This window comes from Hippocampus guttulatus, chromosome 2 (genome assembly GCF_054856545.1).
Source record: "Hippocampus guttulatus isolate MCC_2025c chromosome 2, RoL_Hgut_1.0, whole genome shotgun sequence".
Classification (NCBI taxonomy): Eukaryota; Metazoa; Chordata; class Actinopteri; order Syngnathiformes; family Syngnathidae; genus Hippocampus; species Hippocampus guttulatus.
The window spans coordinates 11180580-11203222 of record NC_141262.1 but is presented as its reverse complement, the minus strand read 5'-3'; the positions used below and the strand labels follow the sequence as shown (position 1 = coordinate 11203222).

At 40.4% G+C, this 22643-nt stretch overlaps 1 protein-coding gene across 10 annotated transcripts; it reads right to left on the bottom strand.

Moving 5' to 3' along the window:
* Positions 1-1387: 1387 nt before the first annotated feature.
* stx3b (syntaxin 3b) lies at positions 1388-21312 on the bottom strand. 10 transcript variants are annotated; one of them, XM_086136635.1, is made up of 11 exons: positions 20926-21312; positions 11493-11567; positions 11319-11418; positions 10669-10743; positions 10391-10461; positions 10203-10311; positions 10040-10113; positions 8455-8589; positions 6599-6709; positions 1978-2059; positions 1388-1890 (listed from the first exon to the last, which is right to left on the bottom strand). In XM_086136635.1, exons 1-10 carry the CDS (start codon positions 20953-20955, stop codon positions 1982-1984), a joined length of 858 nt encoding a protein of 285 aa, XP_085992761.1. In that variant the 5' UTR covers positions 20956-21312; the 3' UTR covers positions 1388-1890; positions 1978-1981. The 10 variants fall into 10 exon arrangements, 6 of the variants coding, with proteins under 6 accessions (XP_085992761.1, XP_085992801.1, XP_085992770.1 ...); XM_086136675.1 differs by lacking the exons at positions 1388-1890; positions 1978-2059 and adding exons at positions 2792-4016; positions 6928-7038; XR_015103704.1 differs by lacking the exons at positions 1388-1890; positions 1978-2059 and adding exons at positions 6928-7038; positions 8020-8241.
* Between the last annotated feature and the right edge of the window lie 1331 nt (positions 21313-22643).

Sequence of the window (22643 nt, the reverse complement as noted above, 5' to 3'; positions counted from 1 at the left end):
GCTCCTTACATCAATCCAGTATTAGGCACACATCCAATGTACATCCAAATATTATTTTTACTAATATATTACTTTCCATCCATCCATTTTCGTCCGCTGATCTGGGGTCTGGTCGCGTGGGCAACGCCTTTCACAGTCACATAGTCTTCGCTCTCCCGAGGGTATCCTAGATGTTTGCAGGCCAGCCAGGAGACACTGTTTCTCCAGCGTATCCTGGGTCATTCTTTGGTAAATACAGTATTTTGTTTTATCAACGAACCCAGTGGTTCTCAAACTTTTCACACTGATTAACCACCTCAGAAAATGCTTAATGCCCCACATCCCAAGTAATAATAATAATAATAATAATAATAATAATAATGCATTTTATTTAAAAGCGCCTTTCATGCCACCCAAGGACACTGTACAGACAATAAGAAAATACAATGTAAAAATTAGTAAACGAGATATTATATAAAAACAGGACATAAAATCAAGTACCACCATCATGTCCACCATTAAAATACAGTTGCGGAATAGGCCCCACTGTTCATTCAAAAAAACCCCCCAAAAAAGCGAGAAATAAACTGCACTAAATTATTCAATTTAAATTCACAGCACATAAAGGTTACATATAAAAACAATATTAATAAAAAAAATTCAATAAATAAATTAAGTGTATTCTCCCTAAAAGTTAGATACAATTGAACTGTACTTAACAAATGTACTATACTGGGTTTCTTCATGCAGTTTTGTATATTTCAGTGATTCTTTCTCATACCACTGATGGTACTACACTTTAAAAACACTCAACTAACCGATTCTTTAATGAGATGAGATCATAATTTGAGTTGATCAAAAATAATTGGCTCAATTAATTGAACAATTATTGAAAGATTCTAATGTAATCAGTGTCAAAACTCAAGGCTGAGGTCCAGATCAGGCAAAGCAAATAAAGGGTAGCAAAGCAAATAATTTTTAGGAATTACATAACAACAACGATATGTAATATATGTAATAAAAAAAAGCGGTATATTGTGTATGCCTTTTATGATGAAGGAATTTGGATGGTTTTCAAAGTCATAGAGGCCCTCCAAGTGAAACAACAGCGACGAAAATGAGTGACACCGTGCTTGAAAAATTGTACATCGGCTCCCACCAGGTGAAAAAAATCGAGCGCACCATTCTCTGAACCCCGCCCCTCTATGATGACGGGGCAGGGTTGTTCTCTTCTTTCAACTCAGAGGATGAGGGATAAAAAGACAGTGATGGTATTTTCAAGTATTGATAAAGAGCACGACATATTTTGGGAGTCGGGAAAACAAGAGAATAATGTTTAGAAATTGTCGTGAGGTATAAAGAGTACAGTGAAAAAGCGTTCGCGAAGAAACGACACGCACACCAGCTGTTACAACGCACAGCCATCGTTTATTGCATAACACGCTTTTCTGGGTTGACAGGCTGCCAGGGACTGAGTGACAACTCGAGGCGAAAAAACAATAACGCGCATTTTGAGAGCACGCCACGCACAACACGATCACAAACACACGCGCGCGCGCACACACACACGGGTGCACACACATCATGACTATCGTGACATCAAGTCTTAAAATAATACTCCTACCCGAGTAGTCATTTGAACTCGTGTAATCTGCATTTTAAATCCTACAGAGGATAACTTAATCTCCCTCAACAGTTTTACGCTTGGAAAATATTTCATACTATCTTTTTACATTACCACCAGGGGGTGGTGTGGTACAGCGTGCCAAAAACACGATTCTTGTGGCAATAAAACGGTTAGAATCAAACAATATGTCAAGGGGGAAGTACAGAATCAAACAGGGACACTTCAATTACATTCACTCAATACAATCAGGGTAAGGAGACGTTTGTTTTACTTCGTGATATCCTCTTTGAAGCAAGCACAAGACAAAAACATTGTATATTTAGACTTGACTTTCTTTTTCTTTAATACTTTCATGTTTTGATGAATGATACCTTTCTATGAGAAGAAGCTGTAGAGATAGGAGAACACCACGATTCCAATGATGGCGCAGCACAGAGTTATCATCATTTTTTTCTGTAGACACGGGACGTAAAATAATTATTCCAGCATTTTAAACTCCAAAAACATGGGGGCACAGTCACTGGGGATAAGGAAAACCAGGGGAAAGTGTGTGTGTGTGTGTGTGTGTGTGTGTGTGTGTGTGTGTGTAAAAGAGTACTGGATTATCGAAAGAAGGAAAAAAAGAATTAACCTCTCTGTGGACATTTCTATCACTTTTGAAAGGTGCTTCATATTTATCAACAAATGAACCAGATGGCATCAGATTGCAAGGGAATGGGGACTCAGCCGGCCATTCGCAGAAAATGTCTTTCATTTGCATTTAAATAATTGACTTGTCAACATAAAACGGTACAATCAAATAATTTTGTCCCCTTGTTTCCTGCCGTTTTGCTTTTTTTTTTTTTTTTTTAAAAACACATGAAGGCATCCTTTAAAAGGCCACAGTCTACATTGAAACGTGTCTGTATTTGAATGGCAGTGCCTCTTGAACACACTGCAATTGTTCTACTCATCGATTGCAGTCACTGAGCAGGCTCAATGCAGAGAAACCCATCTGTGAGACTCGGAAATATAAACCATTAGAATTCATTAGATTATTTTTGCTGCCCTCCGGAAAAACAAAACAAAACCAAACAAAAAAAACTATACGAGAATTATTTATTCCAAGTGTGCTGCCTCACATTACTTCCACAACATTATATATGGGAGGAACAAATCACTTTTCAGAAAACAAACACTTTGATGTTTATTTGATATGGTATTTTATTTGCGTAAATTCATGAACTCATTTGAATAAAACAGCACTGTTGGGTGTGGGAAAAACCCACCAGCCAGGCGAGTTTTGTATGATGTCCATTGTGTTGGTGCAACTTTATTAGCAAGACACATCCATCATTAAGTAAAAAAAAAAAAAAATCACAAACATTTTGTGTATCATTGTTACTCGTGGTACTACCCGAGGGCTTTTTAGCCCTTGGCATTAAAATCTTTCATTAAAAATCTTTTTTATTATGGAATGCTTGTTTGCTCATACACTTGCAATGAAGAGCAAGGACTTCACATGTGCACTTTTCAGCTAAACTGGCATATTTAAGGCTTGAGGTTGGCGACAAAGAGAAAACTCAACAATGTGAACGTGACAATACTCCCAAGAACCTTGCAATTCCCAGTTCATTGTGAAATGTGTCCAAGGCTCATATAAGGCAAATTGTAAAAATAAGGAAGGAGGTGATGTGCTTCGAGCAGACAGTCAGGTCCTTAACCTGTTGCGGATTAAGTCATTTTCCACCACTTGGAGTGGCGCTACATTGTGGCCCATCGTCAGTCTTGCTTCTTCTTCTGAGTCTTCTCATTCTGAGTCTATGTCACAAGCCATTCCTCCAGATGTTCAACTAGATAATGAATTAGAGTTACCCAAGCGACAGTGCTGTCAAAGTCTGTTCTTTGGTTTGCACATGGGTGATGAATGGAGTGAAGATGATCATGATAACCGAGGTCCTGCTATAGAGTCTGTGAGAGGATGATGGCGAGGAGAATGATAATGACCACTGCACAGATGACACCGATAATGATCATCTTCTACAAAGAGGGAGAACAATAATTAGTGCAAGATCAAAGTCTCTATTTGCATTGGAGAGGAAACACGGTTGCTACTAGCACCGCTTTGTTCGTTTGCTCGACTAAGTGAGAGAAAACACCCACCCGTCCCAAGCGTCACACCACAAACACATACAGCAAGTCATTTACACACAAAGCCTTGGTGGGACAGCAAAGCCATGCAAACCCTTTTTAAAAGAAGCCCGAACACCTCCACCCTTTGTGAGAGGTTATTTGCTCCTGAGTTACTCACCCTTAGCAACCGTCTTACTCAAACATCTCGTCAGCTGCGCGTCAGGCCCACTGACAACCCGATTATGAGAGCTAGCACGGCCAGCAAGACCAGAACAATCAGCACTACTTGCACCCATCTCTGTTGGGAAGTACAGATGGGACCCTTCAAGAGAACTTTCCGCCAATCCCGTGCCATCCTGCATGACTCTTATTTGTGTACGTCACAATCTAAGTTTTTGGGCGATTGCGCAGTGCAGCAGTAGACATACCGTATTTCCTCAAAGTGTGGCCTCCATTATAACAGATGGCGTGTCCCAATTAAATTGATGGGTGTGTAATCCACTTGAACAAGTAAACAAATACATGACTCATTTTCGGAGATTCTACAGGGAAGTTGTAATTCACTCATCATTCTCGAAGAATTCAGGCTAACGTCAATACAGTATATTACTAAAATGCAGTCTTGAAATGAGGGCTTGCAACCACCTGCGAAAGTCAGCCTGTCTACAATTGCTGAAATAAATAATATTGACTCGCTACCGAGACAGATAATTGCCATGCTAACACGCTCGTTTCCGTTCTGGCATTACTAAACAAGACGGAGTTTATCCATTTTCAACATATTAAGTACTCTTACTGTTTTACTAAATCCATCCATCCATTTTCCGAACCGCTTGATCCTCACTAGGGTCGCGGGGGGTGCTGGAGCCAATCCCAGCCGTCTTCGGGCAGTAGGCGGGGGACACCCTGCACTGGTTGCCAGCCAATCGCAGGGCACACAGAGACAAACAACCATGTGCACTCACACTACACCTAGGGACAATTCAGTGTATTTTGATTTTATTATGCACAATTAAATTTATTTGTTCCTTTTTACTCTTATCAATTTACATAAGAAGTTCAATGAAATAAAGTTATTGACCCAAACATGGACAAATAAGACATTTAAGAGTTGTACTTTGTACTGGTAATTGCAATACCGCGATACTGTGAAAGCGCAATATTTTTGCTCGCGGTTAACAAACCTTAGGCAACCGATACCTGCTCATGCCTACTTACAACATGCCAACACCTTAGTCCGTTTTCCTCGTCTTGCTTAAGTGCAATTACAGTTTTCAAATTCATTCTCAATGCTGTCTTACTTTTTGGTTGTGTCTATCTTATTAATGAGAGTGTATAAGTGTGAATATTACAGCTTTGCAAATATCTACCTACCCATCATTATTATATAATCCTTTGGAAGCAAAATATGTCCTGATCTTTTCTGCCATTGAGGAAATAGACGGCAACAATTTGAGGAAATGCAACAAAGATTCAACAAAAACTCATTGAATCAATGATAGTGACTGTACTCATAAATTGAAGTCAATAGAAGGAAGTGGGCCAGTTCCACAAGATGAACTTGGACTTTGTTGCTGTTCCTTCTTACAGAACTACACAGTCCATATCAAAACTCCCATCAGAGCTTGCTTGTGACATCAATACCAGTTACATTACACGTGCTGTCAAAATCAACATTAAAATAAACATTACTAATGTTGACCAAAGCAATCAATCAATATTGTCACCAATGTTGACTTACCTTGGCAGGTCAATACATATTCTTAAAACACACAAACTGACAAACACAGAGAGAATCAAAAGTATAGAAAGGAGTATGTTTGTCTGTACACGTTCATATATGTGGAATAGAGGAGTGTGGTTTAATTTTATTGTGGTTGGGGTGGTGGAATCACAGAGGAACAGACAGGATTACAGTGAGGGTCCGGGGATGGGTACTGATCTCCCAAAAGCATACTTCAAGAGGAATTTGTTCTCTGTGCACTTTCCTGTATTTACAGGATATTTTTGAAAGAAACAGAGATACAGTGGAAACACGCATACTTGTTTGGCAGCCTCGGAGTCGCATATTCACCGATTTGTTTTGAATTATTTTGTTTATTTATTTTTTGCATTTTGGATGTTCATCAGCTTTTTTTTTCATCAGCATTTTTTTGGTTTCATTTTAATGGCTATCAATGATTACAGATTTGCACTATTTGCTGACCTGCCCAGTGCCTCTCCCCCACGAATAGTAGGCATCCACTTGATAGTGACTGTTATGCATTTTATACTGTAGTGCTACAAAAGATTACATCTAATTAATGACCCATTGCCACTAGGGAAAAGAAAAGCAAATGAAATTTGGTGGTTACCACGTTGTAAAAGTGCAGTGTGTTCCTGGACCTGTGACCGAGTTTAGTGGAGTCAGTCATCTTCTTTTGGTCATCCTGCCTACATTTTTCACCCCTGACAGTTACAGTAAAAAATATTAGAAACGAAATATTAGCTTGTAATGGAGTTACATGCCAGAAAAAAACGGAATCCATTAAAATTTAACAATCTCATTGTTAAGTCAGAATTTGTCATACAGCTCTTGTATGAGATCTCACTGGGATGAGTTGAGCTGAATCCTTCTTGATAATTAGTCTTCAATTAGTCTCAACTCAAATAACACAGTGTTCTGGATACCATGCTAATGCTTGATCACATTTGCTACATATGTCTTATTGTTACGCTGAAGCATATGGCCGCTTTCATTTTATCATCGTTATCGGCCAACTACAGAAAAACAGCGCTGAAACGCTCAGGCCTTGCATTGTTGCAGTTTGAGGAGACAAAATAAAATGATTTGCATGCTTTTGGGAAACAGAACCACTGATTTCCACGGTAGTAACTCACACGTCGGGCCTCTTGCTGAAACTTTGCGGCTTTCTTAGTGTCTGCAACTGCTCGCTCAACGAAGCCCACCGATTGGTCCATGTTGCTCTCAATCCTGTCAATCATTCCCCCCTTTTGTGGTGCATGATGTCCAGAGCAGTTTTGAATTAATGAATACATAACAAAATACATCACATAAGAGGGGGCATGTTGAGATGAACGAATTGTAGTTGCTGTGTGTGTGGTTAGGTGTGTGCGTGTGTGTAGGGCCACAAAGAGTGGGCAGTCAGAATAAGTGAGAAAAAAAAATAGGAGGTCGAAGTGACTATCAGTTGACCGCATAACATTACCTTGCGTGCTTTGGTCTGGTACCTTAGAGCCTTTTTGGTCTGCTCTTTAGCAACCATGATGTGGTCCACTGACTTGGAAACATTCTGCTCTATGTTGTCTACTATGTCACCCTGTAAAAATATAAGTAGGCCAATTGAATAAAGGACCATTCACGAGAAAAACAAATAACTTAAGATATGAGTTAAATTCAGTTAGTGAGCATGTTCTTAATTTAAAACACTCATATTTCAAATTATCTTACCCTAGGGGGCCGGCCATTTTGCCACTTGCCGTCAACTGAAAATGGCATCACAGTGCCGAAGGGCTCAGCTAACAACCAATCAGGGCTCAGCTGTTTTCTGCGTTTGGTCATGTGACGTTCGTAACAACAATCATTCAAAATATGATACATGAAGATACTAATTGTTGTTGCCCATGTTTAACAAATAATGGGAAGATGTTTATTAAGATTATTTCTGAACCACATAATCGAAAATCACTCATTTGCATTTTTGAGACCAAGTCAAACAATATATAAGGACCATTACACACAATGTAAAAACCATTAAAACCTTGAATCAATGAGCTTTGTTGTATTTTTCTAATACGGTCAGGTGCCGGGGAGGCTGGTTTCTTTCGATGGCTCCCAAAGTTGGATGCTGAGGACCGCCGCACCTTTGTACCCCAGCCCCGCATGCCGTGACTTATTGGTCTAATTGAGACCTCTTGTTTTGAATTTTGTGCCATATCGTGTACCGGTAATTGTGTGTTGGTATGGCAATAAAATTCCTTGAACCCCCATTTTTGAGGTATTGTTCATCATCTGCCACTGAAGTGAATTGAGCCACCATAACAGCGCTCATGTCTCAAATTTATGCTTGGAAGTGGAAACAAAAAAATAAATAAAATTCTCATAGCAATGGTTCATAACTACAAAAAAACCAGAAGTCGGGTAATTCGCATCTCAAGGCACCACTGTATTGTACTTGAGGGGTTAAATGCAAATAGTATTTGTTTGTGTTTTGTTAAATGCACTTGTATCAAAGTTGAAATTAGAGAGACAGAAAAGAGTTTGAACAGAAACAGTGCAATTAGAAACAAGTGTCCCTTACCTCAATCAAGACTTCCACTCAGAAAGCATGATGCAAGCAAATATAAGCTATTATACCAGATATTTATATGCAAAAAAAATCATGGCTGCAAAAGCTAACTATGAGAGCAATTCTGATGCTTTGAGTCTTATAAAATGCTTTCATGTTGACCCATAAATGATGAGTGACGATGAGCTGGAGGTGGTATAGGAGAGTATTGGGAAAAGTGAAATTTTCATGGCGCTGGAAAAGACAGAAGGAAGACGGACCGTCAGAGATCAACACAGGCAGCACATGAAGATCAGAAAGGAGCCGAATGCGGTCAGGATGCACACAAATAAGAGGGAAAGAAGTCAATGAATGCCAAGTGTGAAGTCCAAAGCGTAAAGATGAAAGTGACTAACTGGTTTATGATTGGGAGACATGATGAACAAGTGGATTGGGGAATGGGCGTACCTGGTTCTCCACCAGCATGGCGATGTCAACAAACATGTCGTGCAGCTCCTTGATGCTACTTTCCAGACGAACAATGTCTTTGTGTCGGGCTTCAATCTCACTCAAGGCTTGTTTGGAAATGCCAGAGTCCACAATCTGCAGAGTTGGTGCAAACATTTTAACACACACTCTCCTTTTTAGCCCCCCAACGTCCCTAAGAAAAATAATAAGTCTCAGGTCATAAACGCTGTCACATATCAGCTTGCAAATGTCACGAGACCAAACTCAGAAAAAACAGGTGAGTTGCGATTGGTCGCTACCTGAGCCTTGAGCAACTGTGATGTCATTTTCATTTGACAGAAAGTGGCAACAATGCCTGCTAACTGAGATAGAGAAGTACAGGTGAAATTCACTGCTAAATTAATATTCCACAAACGCAATATTAATCGGATTGCCAGTGTTTTGACTACTGGGGGGGACATTGAACGTATTTTCGTAAAGAAAATTTGAGTTAACTTTTAAGCCAGTCGAAAAGTGGGGTCTGCTTTCACGTAACATTTTTGGCTTCCACTTTAAGTTAGCATGCATTTTAATAAAGTTGGTAATGTAAAGTCTGAGCATAACTGGTGCACAGTATCGTGTCAGTAGTGCGCTTCGATGACTCGTCAGTGGTATCATTAAAGTGCACGTGCATGCAAACCTATTGTCATGATTAGTCCTGGTCTGTTTTACTGGCGTGATGTGATATGAGGTTCATTAGTGAACGCGTGTTGTGATTAGTAAGTTAGCGTCAGCCTAACAGGTAGCGCATCAGATGGGTGTGTCAAAGGGAAGTGATGTGCTGGCTGCTTAAACATTACAAACTTAACAGTATTTGGATAAATCTGCTTCGTCAAGTGTACCTTTTTATCTTATGTTGTGTGCACTTGCCTACTGACCCTTGTTTTCTCTTTTCTCCTTGTCTTTTAGAAAATGCACGCACACAACTGTACAAGCATGTACATCGAAAGAATTGCATTGAATAGAAAACTGAAGAAAAGGAGGAAAAGCCACACATTTGTCCAAAAGCATTAATTTATTGCAGAGGTGTCTAAACCAGCGTCCGAGGGATGCTGTCCTGCGTGTTTTATGTCTCCCTACTCCTACACACCTGATTCAAATGATCAGGATTTGTTATAAGTCACGGAAGACAGCGGCCGTTGGGCAACCTGAGCTTGGACATGCTTGATTTATTCTGATCCCTTCTCTGTGTCAGCCTCAAATGGTGTTAGACAACACAGGAAACATATTTCAAAGCAGCAGTCAGCTGTGACAACTATTAAAAATGTTTTCTTCCTATATTGAGATCAATACATCATCAGTGGAGGGCAATGATAATGCTCACCGGTGCCATTTGTGCAGTAAAACTAACAGTGACATTTCTCGAAGGTTTTTTTTTCCAGGCTAGATTTGAGGCTGAACAATGGCAAGTGACCTTTGAGCTCCCTAGACTAAATCCAAAGCTAAACATTAACCAGTTGTTTTGTGTTTTAATGAGACACAGGCAGCCTGGATTCAAGTCTGTTAATGAGGAAGGCAAAATGCAACAAAACGGTACCACACTCACCCCTGCAGTAAACACGGCAGCATTGCCGCTCTCCAACATCTCCTCAAGTTCTTCATCCGTTGTCGCCTTTCCGGCTGGAATACACAGCAAATCAATTGTTGGAGATGAAACCATATGCCTGTCACACTTCTGCCTGAATTCTTTGTTGAGAGGCATCACTCACTGATCTCTAGCTGTCGCTGAATACGTCCTTTACTCCTCTCCCTGAAATCCACCTGAGCTTCATTATACTTTGTCATGACCTCCACGAACTTCCTAGACAACACTGCATGCTGAGAAACAGTAACATAAAATGATTGGGGGGGCAAGGGGGTTGCGATTCATAATCCAATGTCAAATCATGTTTTTAACCTGTGATTTACGTATCCGCATGTCAGCTGACACCCTCTCCTGTTCTTCTGACTCCAAATTCCTCTCGATGGCTGCAGAGAAATTCAGATTACTCAAACAAGTTGGGACTTAAAAGCATTCAAATGTGGCATTAATTAAAAATTCCAATTAATTAAAAACAAACAAAAAATTAATTAAATCCAGTTATGACTATATAAAGAGTACGCACAAAACCTCAAACTAAGTCACTCTAATGCCAATGAACATGTGTGTGTGTGCATTGAAGGGTCGAGGCTCACTCTTGAGTTTATTTCTGGCGTTGTTTGCCATTTTCTTGATGTCATTGGTGATTGCTTCCAAGTCATCCTGTGTTTCTGAAAGGAACAGACATGTTTCTTACAAATAAATTCAAATTTATTTACCTTTAAAACAACCCGTTTTCAAGCCACCCTACATTTATGATCATGGTAATATTCAATTAACAAATGTGTGTTTCCGTGTGGGTATGGAAAACCTGCGGCACTCTCAAGGTAGTGCACAGCACTCACCAGACATAACATTAGTTATCCCCGCAAGGTCTAATACAATCCAATACAAAACCTGTCTCAAAAATTCAGGCTTCCTGAAGAAAAACACTCTCCTTTGTAACTGAGCTATTAAAATGAGTTTAATAGCTCAGTTTAGTGCATTTGAAATACACTGCATTATTGTATACAGTACGGAAACCATTTTTTATTTAGCTAAATGAGTTGGACATAAATACACATATATACAAGACACATTTCAACGATATTAACATCATTCACATTGTGTGTGTGTGTGTGTGTGTGTGTGTGTGTGTAGTGGCAAAAACATTTAAAAAAAAAAACATTTAACCATGCTTAAGTAGGAAAGCTAGGCAAATACAAAAAGGGTCTTAACATGAAATTGCGGTACTGAGAAGTCTCACTTTGATCTGACGTGGGAGCAGACAGAATGACCGAGAAAAGCTTTTTGACCTCAGCCACATTGTCGTCAATTTTATCGATGCTGTTCCTGATGTCCTCAATCTGAAACACACAAGGCAAGTTAGCTGTACGCAAATGTCTGAAATCCAGTGATCTTAAAATTTTCAAAAGCTCACCTGGGAGAAGAACTCATCCATAAAGGCTGCGTTGTCCATAGCAATCTCCACTTCATCGTCGTCCTGATTACATGTCTGAATCCGCAAAAGCAGAACAAGTGTCAGCATTTCAAAGTCAAAGCAAGTGTGTGGCCATTACTTCACCAACTAAATGAGACATTCTATGCAGTTATTCCAAGAAATGATCGCAGCTCCCAAGTTTCCATCCATATAGAGACCAGTAAAAGCGCTTGTTGTATTTTTACTCATGGAAGTGGCATTTTATCACCAAACCACCAAATTACACTGTGTGGTGCAATGAACACAGTGACACTCATGCTCTCTTCCCCTTGTCACCATAAACTAACAATACTGTCCGTTACATTTATCAGATGCTATCTGTGTTAGCTACTGTTTAACAGCAGCTTGGATAGTGTCTATTTTTTTTTAAATCCAAAATGTTTTTGAAAAGTAATTTCATCTAATACAAGATGCAAACCTTTCTTAAAAATGTAAGGTGATTAAACCAGTTCACACTGTATGTATAGTGTACAGTACTCTTGTTTGGGCATACAAAAACTGTAGGGAAAAAATATTCCCAAGTAGTCTTGAAATATAGTTTGAATGCTACAATTTCATGTTCTCTTCCCCTTGTCACTATAAACTAACAATACTGTCTGTTACATTTATCAGATGCTATCTGTGTTAGCTACTGTTTAACAGCAGCTTGGATAGTTTCTGTCTGTCTATTTTTTTTTTAAATCCAAAATGTTTTTGAAAAGTAATTTCATCTAATACAAGATGCAAACCTTTCTTAAAAATGTAAGGTGATTAAACCAGTTCACACTGTATGTATAGTGTACAGTACTCTTGTTTGGGCATACAAAAACTGTAGGGAAAAAATATTCCCAAGTAGTCTTGAAATATAGTTTGAATGCTACAATTTTCTTGCGACTCCACTAGCCGCACTCTCTTCACAGAATGATGTCAGTCAATTAAAACAATTTTCCTCCCTTTATTAACAGTCTGATTAACAAAAAAATGGACGGGCATCTAAGTATAGTATTGGTGTTCCTTTGTGCTGTATGACTTGCTCAATAAGGGCTGCGAATTGGTTATGTGTCAAGTCTTTATTACGTTAGTCACCTGCCGCCATAAAATGGCAGAGAAGGAGCGGAGAACGTGGCAGAAGTTGTGCCATGTCAGGGTTCCCAGTCTTCCACTTGCTTTTTATTTATGGACCTTTTAAGGACCTTTGAGGGCTAATTTAGCCATTTTTAAGGACTTTTTCTCCATTCAGCAAGGGATTCACAGTGGATTTAATGCCCGCTCAGCAATATGCGGGCTGAACAGAAAGCCACGTATCACTGAGCTGGTGTTCAAATCATTGCTGCCAAAGAAGGGCACATCTTTATTTTTAGGGGCAATCCGCTAACATTTTACTGTATTTGACACACTGGATGTCAAATTTTCATATTCCTACAGGTAGAAAAATGAAAAAAACTTGAATTCATTCTCAAATAAAGTACACTAAGAATTTATTTTTCAATAAAAATAATTTTTTATGGATTTTTATTGATTTTAGAAGCTTCCCTGCAAATTAAGGACAGTTTTCATTATAATATATAATATATATTATATATAATAATTTTACAACTTATTTTTTTATGGATTTTTATGAACTGAAAGGACCCGTGGGAACCCTGCATGTGGATGAAGAGGAACTGAGAACACTAAATGGAGAAGCTATGTGGGTGGATCCCCCCCCCCCCACCCCCCATTCTTGCTTGATGTGGAGAGCTGTGTTCTGATTATTGGCCCCATACGCAACCAAAGCTGTTAAATGTGCTGACTGTTGCGTCAACCAATTTTTGTTGACTTAGCGGTTAAACGATTTGAACTCCCAGCCCGTGAGAATGTAACCGTGATGTCCTCAGAGATAAAGAAATAGAACAGCAAAGCAACAAATTAAAGGAACATTTCATATGAAAGAGCAAAAAGCAAGCATCACATTTAAGATTGAGAATTTTCTCGTGTCAGCAGGTCACCGTGTGGAAGGATGCACATCAGCGCTCCGCTCCCCCTTGGTGATTCCACTGCCGACGCAAGGCCGCATCGCATTGAAGACCAATGGCTAAGAACAGTCACTGTGAGCAGTGGCATTCCATATGACTCTGACACCTTGAGGGGAGGAATGTCAACATAGGTGTGTTGGGGATCAAGAAGAGGTGGCGCATATGACGGGTCATCAAGGGGCAACCAGGGCCTGGGCACATACCTGCCGACCCCTTTGGAGGAGAAGACCCCACAGCCAGAGGGCAGGTATGGGTCACCAACTGCACACCAGAGAGGGAAGCCAGACTGGTGTACCAACCTCGAGACACTTAGTCTTCCCCTATGCCAGCCAGGAGGCAAATTGAGTAGCCTCACCGGCAACAGCAACTTTCCCCATGCTTACAGCTCAGACTTAATCTGGTATAATAACTATTATTGAAGAAACGTGAAACAACATAATGCTGTACAACAAATGTGTGTCTACATAGTATGGGAGTGAGAGGGTGGGCCACTATGAAATTCCGGAAGGGACAAATTTGAGCGCTCTACAACATGTTTTGCATTACTTGATGCACTTAAAGTAATTATAGAGATACAAATCAATGTTATGTTAAAATATGTATAAAAGCAATTATCCATCCATCCATCCATCCATCCATCCATCTTCTACCGCTTATCCGGGGCCGGGTCGCGGGGGCAACAGCTTTAGCAGGGAAGCCCAGACTTCCCTCTCCCTAGCTACTTCTTCCAGCTCTCCCCGGGGGATCCCGAGGCGTTCCCAGGCCAGCTGGGTGACATAGTCACTCCAGCGTGTCCTGGGTCTTCCTCGGGGTCTCCTCCCGGTGGGACATGCCCGGAACACCTCACCAGGGAGGCGTTCAGGAGGCATCCGAATCAGATGCCCAAGCCACCTCATCTGGCTCCTCTCGATGTGGAGGAGAAGCGGCTCGACTCTGAGCCCCTCCCGGATGACCGAGCTTCTCACCTTATCTCTAAGGGAGAGCCCGGACACCCTGCGGAGAAAACTCATTTCTGCCGCTTGTATCCGGGATCTCGTTCTTTCGGTCACGACCCATAGCTCGTGACCATAGATGAGGGTTGGAACGTAGATCGACCGGTAAATTGAGAGCTTCGCCCTTTGGCTCAGCTCCTTCTTCACCACGACAGACCGATACAACGTCCGCTAAAAGCAATTATAAATTGTAAAAAAAAAATTTTTTTTTTAAATATCAGACATATCGGTCCTGTATTTTTTCATGCCGCAAAATTGATTGAAAATACAATCATACGATTTATCGATTGTTAAAATAATATTTAGTTGCAGCCGTACACAAAGCAAAACATTACTTTGCTGAAGCAATACGGAAGGCGTTGCCACCTCATTAGCAGCTTTGCGGCAGATACACTAGTCTGACCCTGATCACACCCAACGTTTTGCGCGCTTCAAAAAAGTCACAAGGTCAGCAAATCCAGATGGTGCAGCAGCTTGCACACACAGCTTTCTGCAAGGTTGATGAATTGCATGGCAAAAGGGGCAAGGCTCAACCCATTTTAACAAAAAGTCAAACACTGCCAGAGGGTTTAATGAATGCAAGTTGGTGTCGACTCACGCGTCTTCCCCATGTACCAAAATTATGTTGGTGTATATGAGATGCTGATACTGTTGAGTAGAATATGATTTCCTACATGACATCAATTAAACACATGAGTAATTCACCAAACACCTGGAAACACACACTGTTTTCAAAAACTTTGGAGTGTAATATTCACGTACGCTCTGTCTAGCTATTCTGGCTTCCAAAACCGTGCATTTCAAGACTATTCCCGCAAGTGTGAATGGGTCATTCCTGGCTCTTGACGACTTTTCTGTCCCCAGAATGTACTGCATATGTTAAAATTTTATTTGAAATAAATTAAATGTCTATGATAAACTGCTTTTATAACAAATACCTTTGTAGGATTAACACAAAATGCAAACTCTTGTTTACTGTACTATTAAATAACTATTTTTGGAACGTGCTCTTTTTTAGTGTCCCCAAAGCAATTTTTTAGTTTAAATGAGGCATATAATTATTCATATAAAAAGAGATACAAATGTAACTTCATTATTGTATAAATCCTACTAAAATCTCTAAGCATTCTGCATAGAACAATTTATTGAGTGTCTTCAAAGTGGTGTTCCACCAGTGTTTTTCCCCTTCTAACTAAAAAGCCGACAGCTTCCATAATGCCACAATCAGTGTTTGCAATCACACTTTTGGCAGGCATTTCAAAGAACAAACTCCTCTCCGTCTTTGTGATGTCATGTTATGCTGAATTGTGAAGAGAGTAAGAAATATGTTTTAAATAATTTCAAACACATTTGATACCTATATTAAAGTACAATTGGTGTGCAGAGTGGGCTAGGTAGAGATGGGCTGCATCACAGAGCTATGGCTAATTTAGTTAAAACAAAACAAAACAAAAATTCCACCCCGTTACGTTCCACCCTAAGGCAGACAAACATAACAGAGTGAAACATGAACCTAACAGGGTGTAAAATCTATGACAAAATGTAAAGGAGTAATCAGATAAATAATGATGTATACATATTCAAATGATGTTTTGACTGTGCATGCAATTTACCAATATGTATAAAAAGGTTTTACACTTTATAATTACAAACATTTGGCTTAATTTGTCATGCTGCAACACAGCCGTGGTCAAATATATTGATCACAACCTTGTGTGCAATCAGAGTGCATTTAAACAGTAATTATATATATATATATATATATAAGTACAGCATTGTCGATACAATTTACGTGATAATATAAAGTGAAACATAATATATTTGTTAGGAAATGGTTCCAGCACTAAGTTAGGACTCATGAGGATAAGCAAATTGGAAAATGGATGGATAATATGCAAATACTGTAGTTCCTTGCTTTGCCTCGCCACCTGACTGAGATTTTGGTGTGTTTTACTGATGCATCTCTTCTCCTCCCTCACATCACCGCGCGGGCTCACTCTCTGAGCAGGGGCACAAATGACGCAGGACTTCAAAATAAAATAAATTAATCCTCTCTTTCTGTCATGCCTTAATTATTTTAGTTTGAATACACATCTTTAGCCAAGTGTCTATTTTGGGCAGTATTTGATTCCTAAATGACCTAATTACACTGAGTCATGCTTACCATGCCTAACCAACCACCTATTTCTATGGTTGGTTGCAATTATGCTGCCATTATTTGGCCACATGTAGAAAATGAAAGGTTTTGATGTGACCAAACTGTTTTTGCATTCAATGTAACATAAATTTCTCAACACTTTATACATTTTATGACTGACTCCAAAAATGCGCTGGGCGCAAGACGAGTGGGAGGCAGGGCGAGATGGGTTAGGACAGACCACACATGATCGTGTTTGCATCTGCAACGTTATGAGGCATAACAGTGTTGATCATATTTGACTTTTTATCCCACTTGAAACTAAAGGCATAAAGAGGATGATGGGAATATTTCAGCTGCGGGGATGGCTGATTCAAGACATCGGTCAAGTTGCATGCAGTCTCTGGCAAATGACGTCAACTTGGAAGAAGCATCTCATTTTCTCAAACATTTGTCCCTCCTACCACCTAGCTCTTCTGTTAATCGCCATGTCGCCTTGATAGGATTTCTAGTGAGAGGCGCTGACATGGAAGAGCAAGGAATGAGGATTTACGAAGTTGCGAATAGAGAAATGAGGTGAGCACGCACAATGGGGTCTCCCTGGACACTCTGGAGGAGGTGGGCAACAGGAGGATACTAGCCAAGCTAAAAGCTATAATGGACAGAACCTCCCACCCCCTCCGGGCCGCCCTGACAGCACTGGGCAACTCCTTCAGCCAGAGACTGATGCACCCGCGCTGCAAGAAGGAGCGGCATCGCCGCTCATTCCTACCGACTGCTTTCAGGCTATTGAATAGACAGACCTGAAAACCTGATGTCACCCCCCACTCACCTATTTTAATATGCTTATATTTATATATTTGACAATAAAGATGACCTTGACCTTTTTGCTCTTCTACTTCTCCCTTTCATTGATTTTTGCTGCTGTGAAGTGGGAATTTCTCCATTGTGAGACGAATAAAGATTTTCTTATCTTTTCTTATCTTATATTTACATGCATCAAAGCTGCACTATGTTAAGGCGTGTTTTGTGCACATGGGTGACACTACACAGATGTATTCCATGTACAAGTACATAAAATGTTTATCTTTATCAGATGTTTCTATTTTTACACCTTTCACATTCAGCATATGACCTCTAATTTGGATTGACAATTGCTGCTTTCGATATTTGACTTTGGCCCAACTGCAGACACTAGTTACAAGTTTTTCTTTTCTTGATGCCTCAGCAACTCATTCCCAGAATATGAAACCCAAAGGATATCAGTCCGAAGCGTGAATGAACTTGATAAGAGAATTCGCTAACTTCCTTCCACTACCATTCACTCAGCAAATTGAAGTCAGGAAGCTGATGATGTACAGTACACAACAAATGTAACTTAGTGGTGGATAGATACAACTAAGAAGCCTTGCTCATGTCAGGACTCAATTGAGACAACTCTTGCCCCCTTAAAAAAATTCCATCCACCTATCAGTCGTCCATCTCATCATTTGCTATACTTTTTGTCTTTATTACAGCCACAGCTGAGCTGAGGCCTTTCACTGATAACGGATATGAGAACATCCCTTCCACTGGAATCCAGTTAACCAATCCAGTCCTTTCGTTTACCATCTCTAAAACTCTTTAAAATGCTGAACTGTCAGAATTTGTTTCCATAAATCGTGGAAAGCACATGAATGACACAACAGGAAGTCACATAGGTCACAAGACACATCAGGAACAAGAATGCCACCACGGCGTAAAGTCTGAGATGCGTTAATGTAGGAGCACAATCTGAGCAGGATTTGAAATGCCCGGATAATTGAGAAGCCATTCTGCAGTACTTTGAATCAGTTCCACAGTTACTTTTATTCATTGGACAGGCAATTCAAGTAATGTACAGTATTAATATTTTCAACTGTCGTGCAATTGTATAACAAGGCAAATAGTCTTTACATTTTATATTGAAAAAAAACCAAAAAGAAATTATATTTGCAGTTCAGCATTTGCAAATTGAGCCTTTTTGCATTTTTTTCTTCCATGGTCAAATACAATTACAAATTCAACAGCAGAGAGAAACACGACACAAGCAACCATCTCCAAGTCATATTTGTATATTTTTTCCCATGGCAATTTCATAATAGTTTTTACAGTATGTAGAATATTTATTGTATTGTAGCATCGCTTTAGTATGCGAAAATGAATAGTTACTGTCAACCATTACCACTCCCCAAAAACATCAAACTAGTTATCCGCTCGATGAATGCAGCAGTTTCAGGTCAGTCACCAGCGATGCTCTCATTACTACGTTGGCCAAGCAGGCAAAGAAGCGGTGAACTTTCATACCAGCACAGATTGCCATTCGTCTAACTCCTGCCCTTCATTGTGCAGCCCAATATTCATTGTTTTACACCGCACTACTACACCATTACAGCAATTTTTCTTCACTGTCATCAGAATTGTTGACATGTATGGATTAATACTTAACATCTTGTATCTCCATTCCTAGCTCTAAGTTGTTTACGGTTTTGTTTTGTTTTGTTGTTTTTTAAGGTAAAGCAACATTTAAAAGGCGTTTATAAGCATCTGAAGTGGTGGTGATGTGTTTTAGGATCATACTTTATCATATTTCCGTTTTCCAATCCGCTTTTCCTCAAATGGGTCACGGGGGGTGCTGAAGCCTACCGCAGCTGTCTTCGGGCAGTGGGCGGGGGACACCTTGAACCGTTTGCCAGCCCATCGCAGGGCAAACAGAGGCGAACAACCATGCGCGCTCACACTCACACCTAGGGACAAGTTTGAATGCTCAATCAGCCTACCATGCATGTTCTCAGAATGTGGGAGAAAACCGGAGTACCCGGAGAAAACCCACGCAGGCCCGGGGAGAACATGCAAACCCCACACAGGGAGGCCGGATCTGGAATTGAACCCGGTACCTCTGCACTGTGAGGTCGACGTGCTATCCACTGGACCGCCCCACTTTATCATATGTCTATGGTTTAAACTATTTAAATAGGCAATTATAATTACAAACTTAAACTTTTAGTAATGTCTCAATCCTGCCCCTCGAATAATTGGCGTCCACTTTATATGCAGGATGTTACATCTCCAATGTCTTGCATGCCTTTCCATGAACATTTTGCTAAGAAGCGTTGCAACAATGATGACAAACATGCTCTACCAATGAGTGACAAGTAGTTTTATGTCACTGCTATCGCTTGAACCAGGTAGTTGTACATGGTTTGAAGACTGGAAAAGCTTTATGGGCAAGTCGTGGAAAAGATGTGAACAGGTAAATGTCAGGTGACCTCAGAAAGCGTATCACATGAGAGATACACAGCCAGAAAGTAAATATATTAAGATACATTGCCCTGGTAATAAAACCATGAGCCGAGTTCAGGGGTTGGAAAAAGAGAATAGAGATATATATGTGCTCCAGTAGGTTCAAACCTATTAACTTCCCAACATGCCTCAGCTGCTATTTGTTCTTCATTTCCCTGAAAAACAGGCCAGCTGTGGGAGACACAGAAGCCCGGGGTGATACCACAGTTGAACAACTTCAAACACAACAAATATTTGGCCATGACTTGAATGGAGCCATGGTAACACATCCCGAATTGGTACATGACACAATAACGTTTGGCCTCACCCCATGTTATATTGTCTCATATGATTCTGTCAATGATAGTTTTAGTGATGTGAATGCTAAAGAAAGGCAATATAGATCTGTATTCAATCCACCTTTGGTGTGTAACCATATATTTAGCATTCTCTCTTAGCAGGTGCTGTCATAATACTCAGTCTCTGCTTCCTGACTTGAAATTAAGTCACTACCCGGAAGGAGCATACCAAGTGACCTCCTTAATTGATTCCAAGAGCCGAAATGGCTGTAAAGCATTACGTATCTGGCCAGTTGTTAACTAAGTTTATTTAATTTGATTACTCACTATAGACACGAGGTAATCTGATATCACGACCTCAAAAGAAGATTAAGGGATATACCATATAGATCACGTAACATGCAAATTGATGACAGCACTTCGAATCAGTACGATATTTGAATTGTATCGTGTCTGCTTGACACATGGCACTATAGAGCATTTTAAGTCACCGCAGCCGTTAGTTTCTAAATCCAAGTGTTACCCGAAGGCTCGTTTAATATTTAAAACATGTTCGGAACCCCAAGTGATGATCATTTAAATAACGTCGGTCAGAAGTGATGTGTAGTTATAGTGATAAAGGAGATAAAACGCTGCATTCTTAGGACTCACCGCTCTTAGTTGCTCCAATCGGTCCTTCATATTTCAACGTGTTCAATAAACGCCTCGAACACAAATAATTGGGCTCAAATAATTTGAGAATGCTCGCTTCGGTCTCCTCCTCAGCCAGCTGTCGAAGCTAGCTGTTCGACATGAAACCCACCGCCAGTGGCCTTGAAGAAATTAAAGTCAAAAGTCTTGTCAGGGTTGTTGGACCAAAGACTCAACTTTTGTTTCTGAAAACCAGAGTCCTCTCTTCGTTTTTCCATACAATATGGCTGCTGGGTTCGAAGCCAGTGTTTTCTCCTGTGCAAATCTCCTCGCTCAGGGGATTAAAACAACAGTTCCGTGGAGCCGTATAATCTGTCTCCACTGGCCTCCGCCGGTAATCATTCTCAACGCAGTTTTCACACTCAGGCATGCGCAGACAAATGCCAAAGCACTAGGATGAAGCCACGCCCACAGCCACCTGCGCCGCCGGTGCATTTAGGTGTCGTGGGATGAAGGACATTCTAATGCGCTCCCGGTATGACACAAATTCAAATAAAAACGATAGACAAAATCTTTTTCAGTTCCACCAAATTATCGAATGGTTTAATCAATCTTTGGTATCCAGAGAATGAATGAAAATTCAAAAATGTTGAATGGGCAACACAACTAGCTTCAAATTGTTAGATTGATTAAAACCCTTATGCCCTTCGAAAAAAGCTTATACCGAACCTACGCGTTTTACAATTTTGTAAATGATGTATGTTGTGTTATACAAACATTCTTTTCTTTTTTTCAAACACTCAAAATGTTCAGCGGGATCTGTGCTATCCATACATATATAGTTTATATTAATTCCTTGGGATTTTTTGCCCTTTATGGACAATAAAGCAGTTCTGTGCTATGACACTTCAAAGAAATATTGCATTCTTTGTAAACGGTGGACTATGAGGGTTGCATTTTTGGATCTTCACAGACTACAGTAAAAGATGTGTGCAGCTGGTGATGCGTGATGCAAAGTAATATTCGGCAGCCCATAAAGACTATATAACATAGCTCAATGTACTTTGAGCGGTCATGCAAATTGCATTCGTAAATCCTGATCAGGGTTGCAGTATCTTGGTGTCAGTGGGGACAAGATTATTACGTAACAAAATCCAGAAATATTGTAGACAGCTGGACTCTAAACATCACTGACCCCTGGTGGTCTTGCGAATAAATACACTATGGAAAAAAAATTTTTTTGGGAAGCAGAGGGGGGCAACCGGGTAGTCCAGTGGTTAGCACGTCGGCTTCACAGTACAGAGGTACTGGGTTCGATTCCAGTTCCGGCCTCCCTGTGTGGAGTTTGCATGTTCTCACCCGGGCCTGCGTGGGTTTCCTCCCACATTCCAAAAACATGCTTGGCAGGCTAATTGGACACTCTAAATTGTCCCTGGGTGTGAGTGTGGGCGTGCATGGTTGTTTGTCTGTGTGCCCTGCGATTGGCTGGCAACCGGTTCAGGGTGTCCCCCGCCTACTGCCCGAAGACGGCTGGGATAGGCTCCAGCACCCCCCGCGACCCTATTGAGGATCAAGCAGTTCGGAAGATGAATGAAGCAGAGGGAAGGCAAAAAGGCAAGAGCCAGGCTGGTGTTAACAGTAACCCTTCATTCTTCTGCTTTAATTTACCACAGTGAGTATTGAAATTATTTTCACCAAATTCATCTGTGGCAATCCTGGGCTTCTTCAAAGCATTGAAA

Bases quoted from the DNA above. Each gene is read 5' to 3' on its own strand.
- stx3b (XM_086136616.1), bottom strand. From the start codon at position 20,955: ATGAAGGACCGATTGGAGCAACTAAGAGCG. The intron at 10,312-10,390 runs GTTAAAAACATG...ACTGTTTCTCAG, and splicing joins TGCGGATACGTAAATCACAG to CATGCAGTGTTGTCTAGGAA. The intron at 8,590-10,039 runs GTGAGTGTGGTA...CCAACTCTGCAG, and splicing joins CTGCCGTGTTTACTGCAGGG to ATTGTGGACTCTGGCATTTC.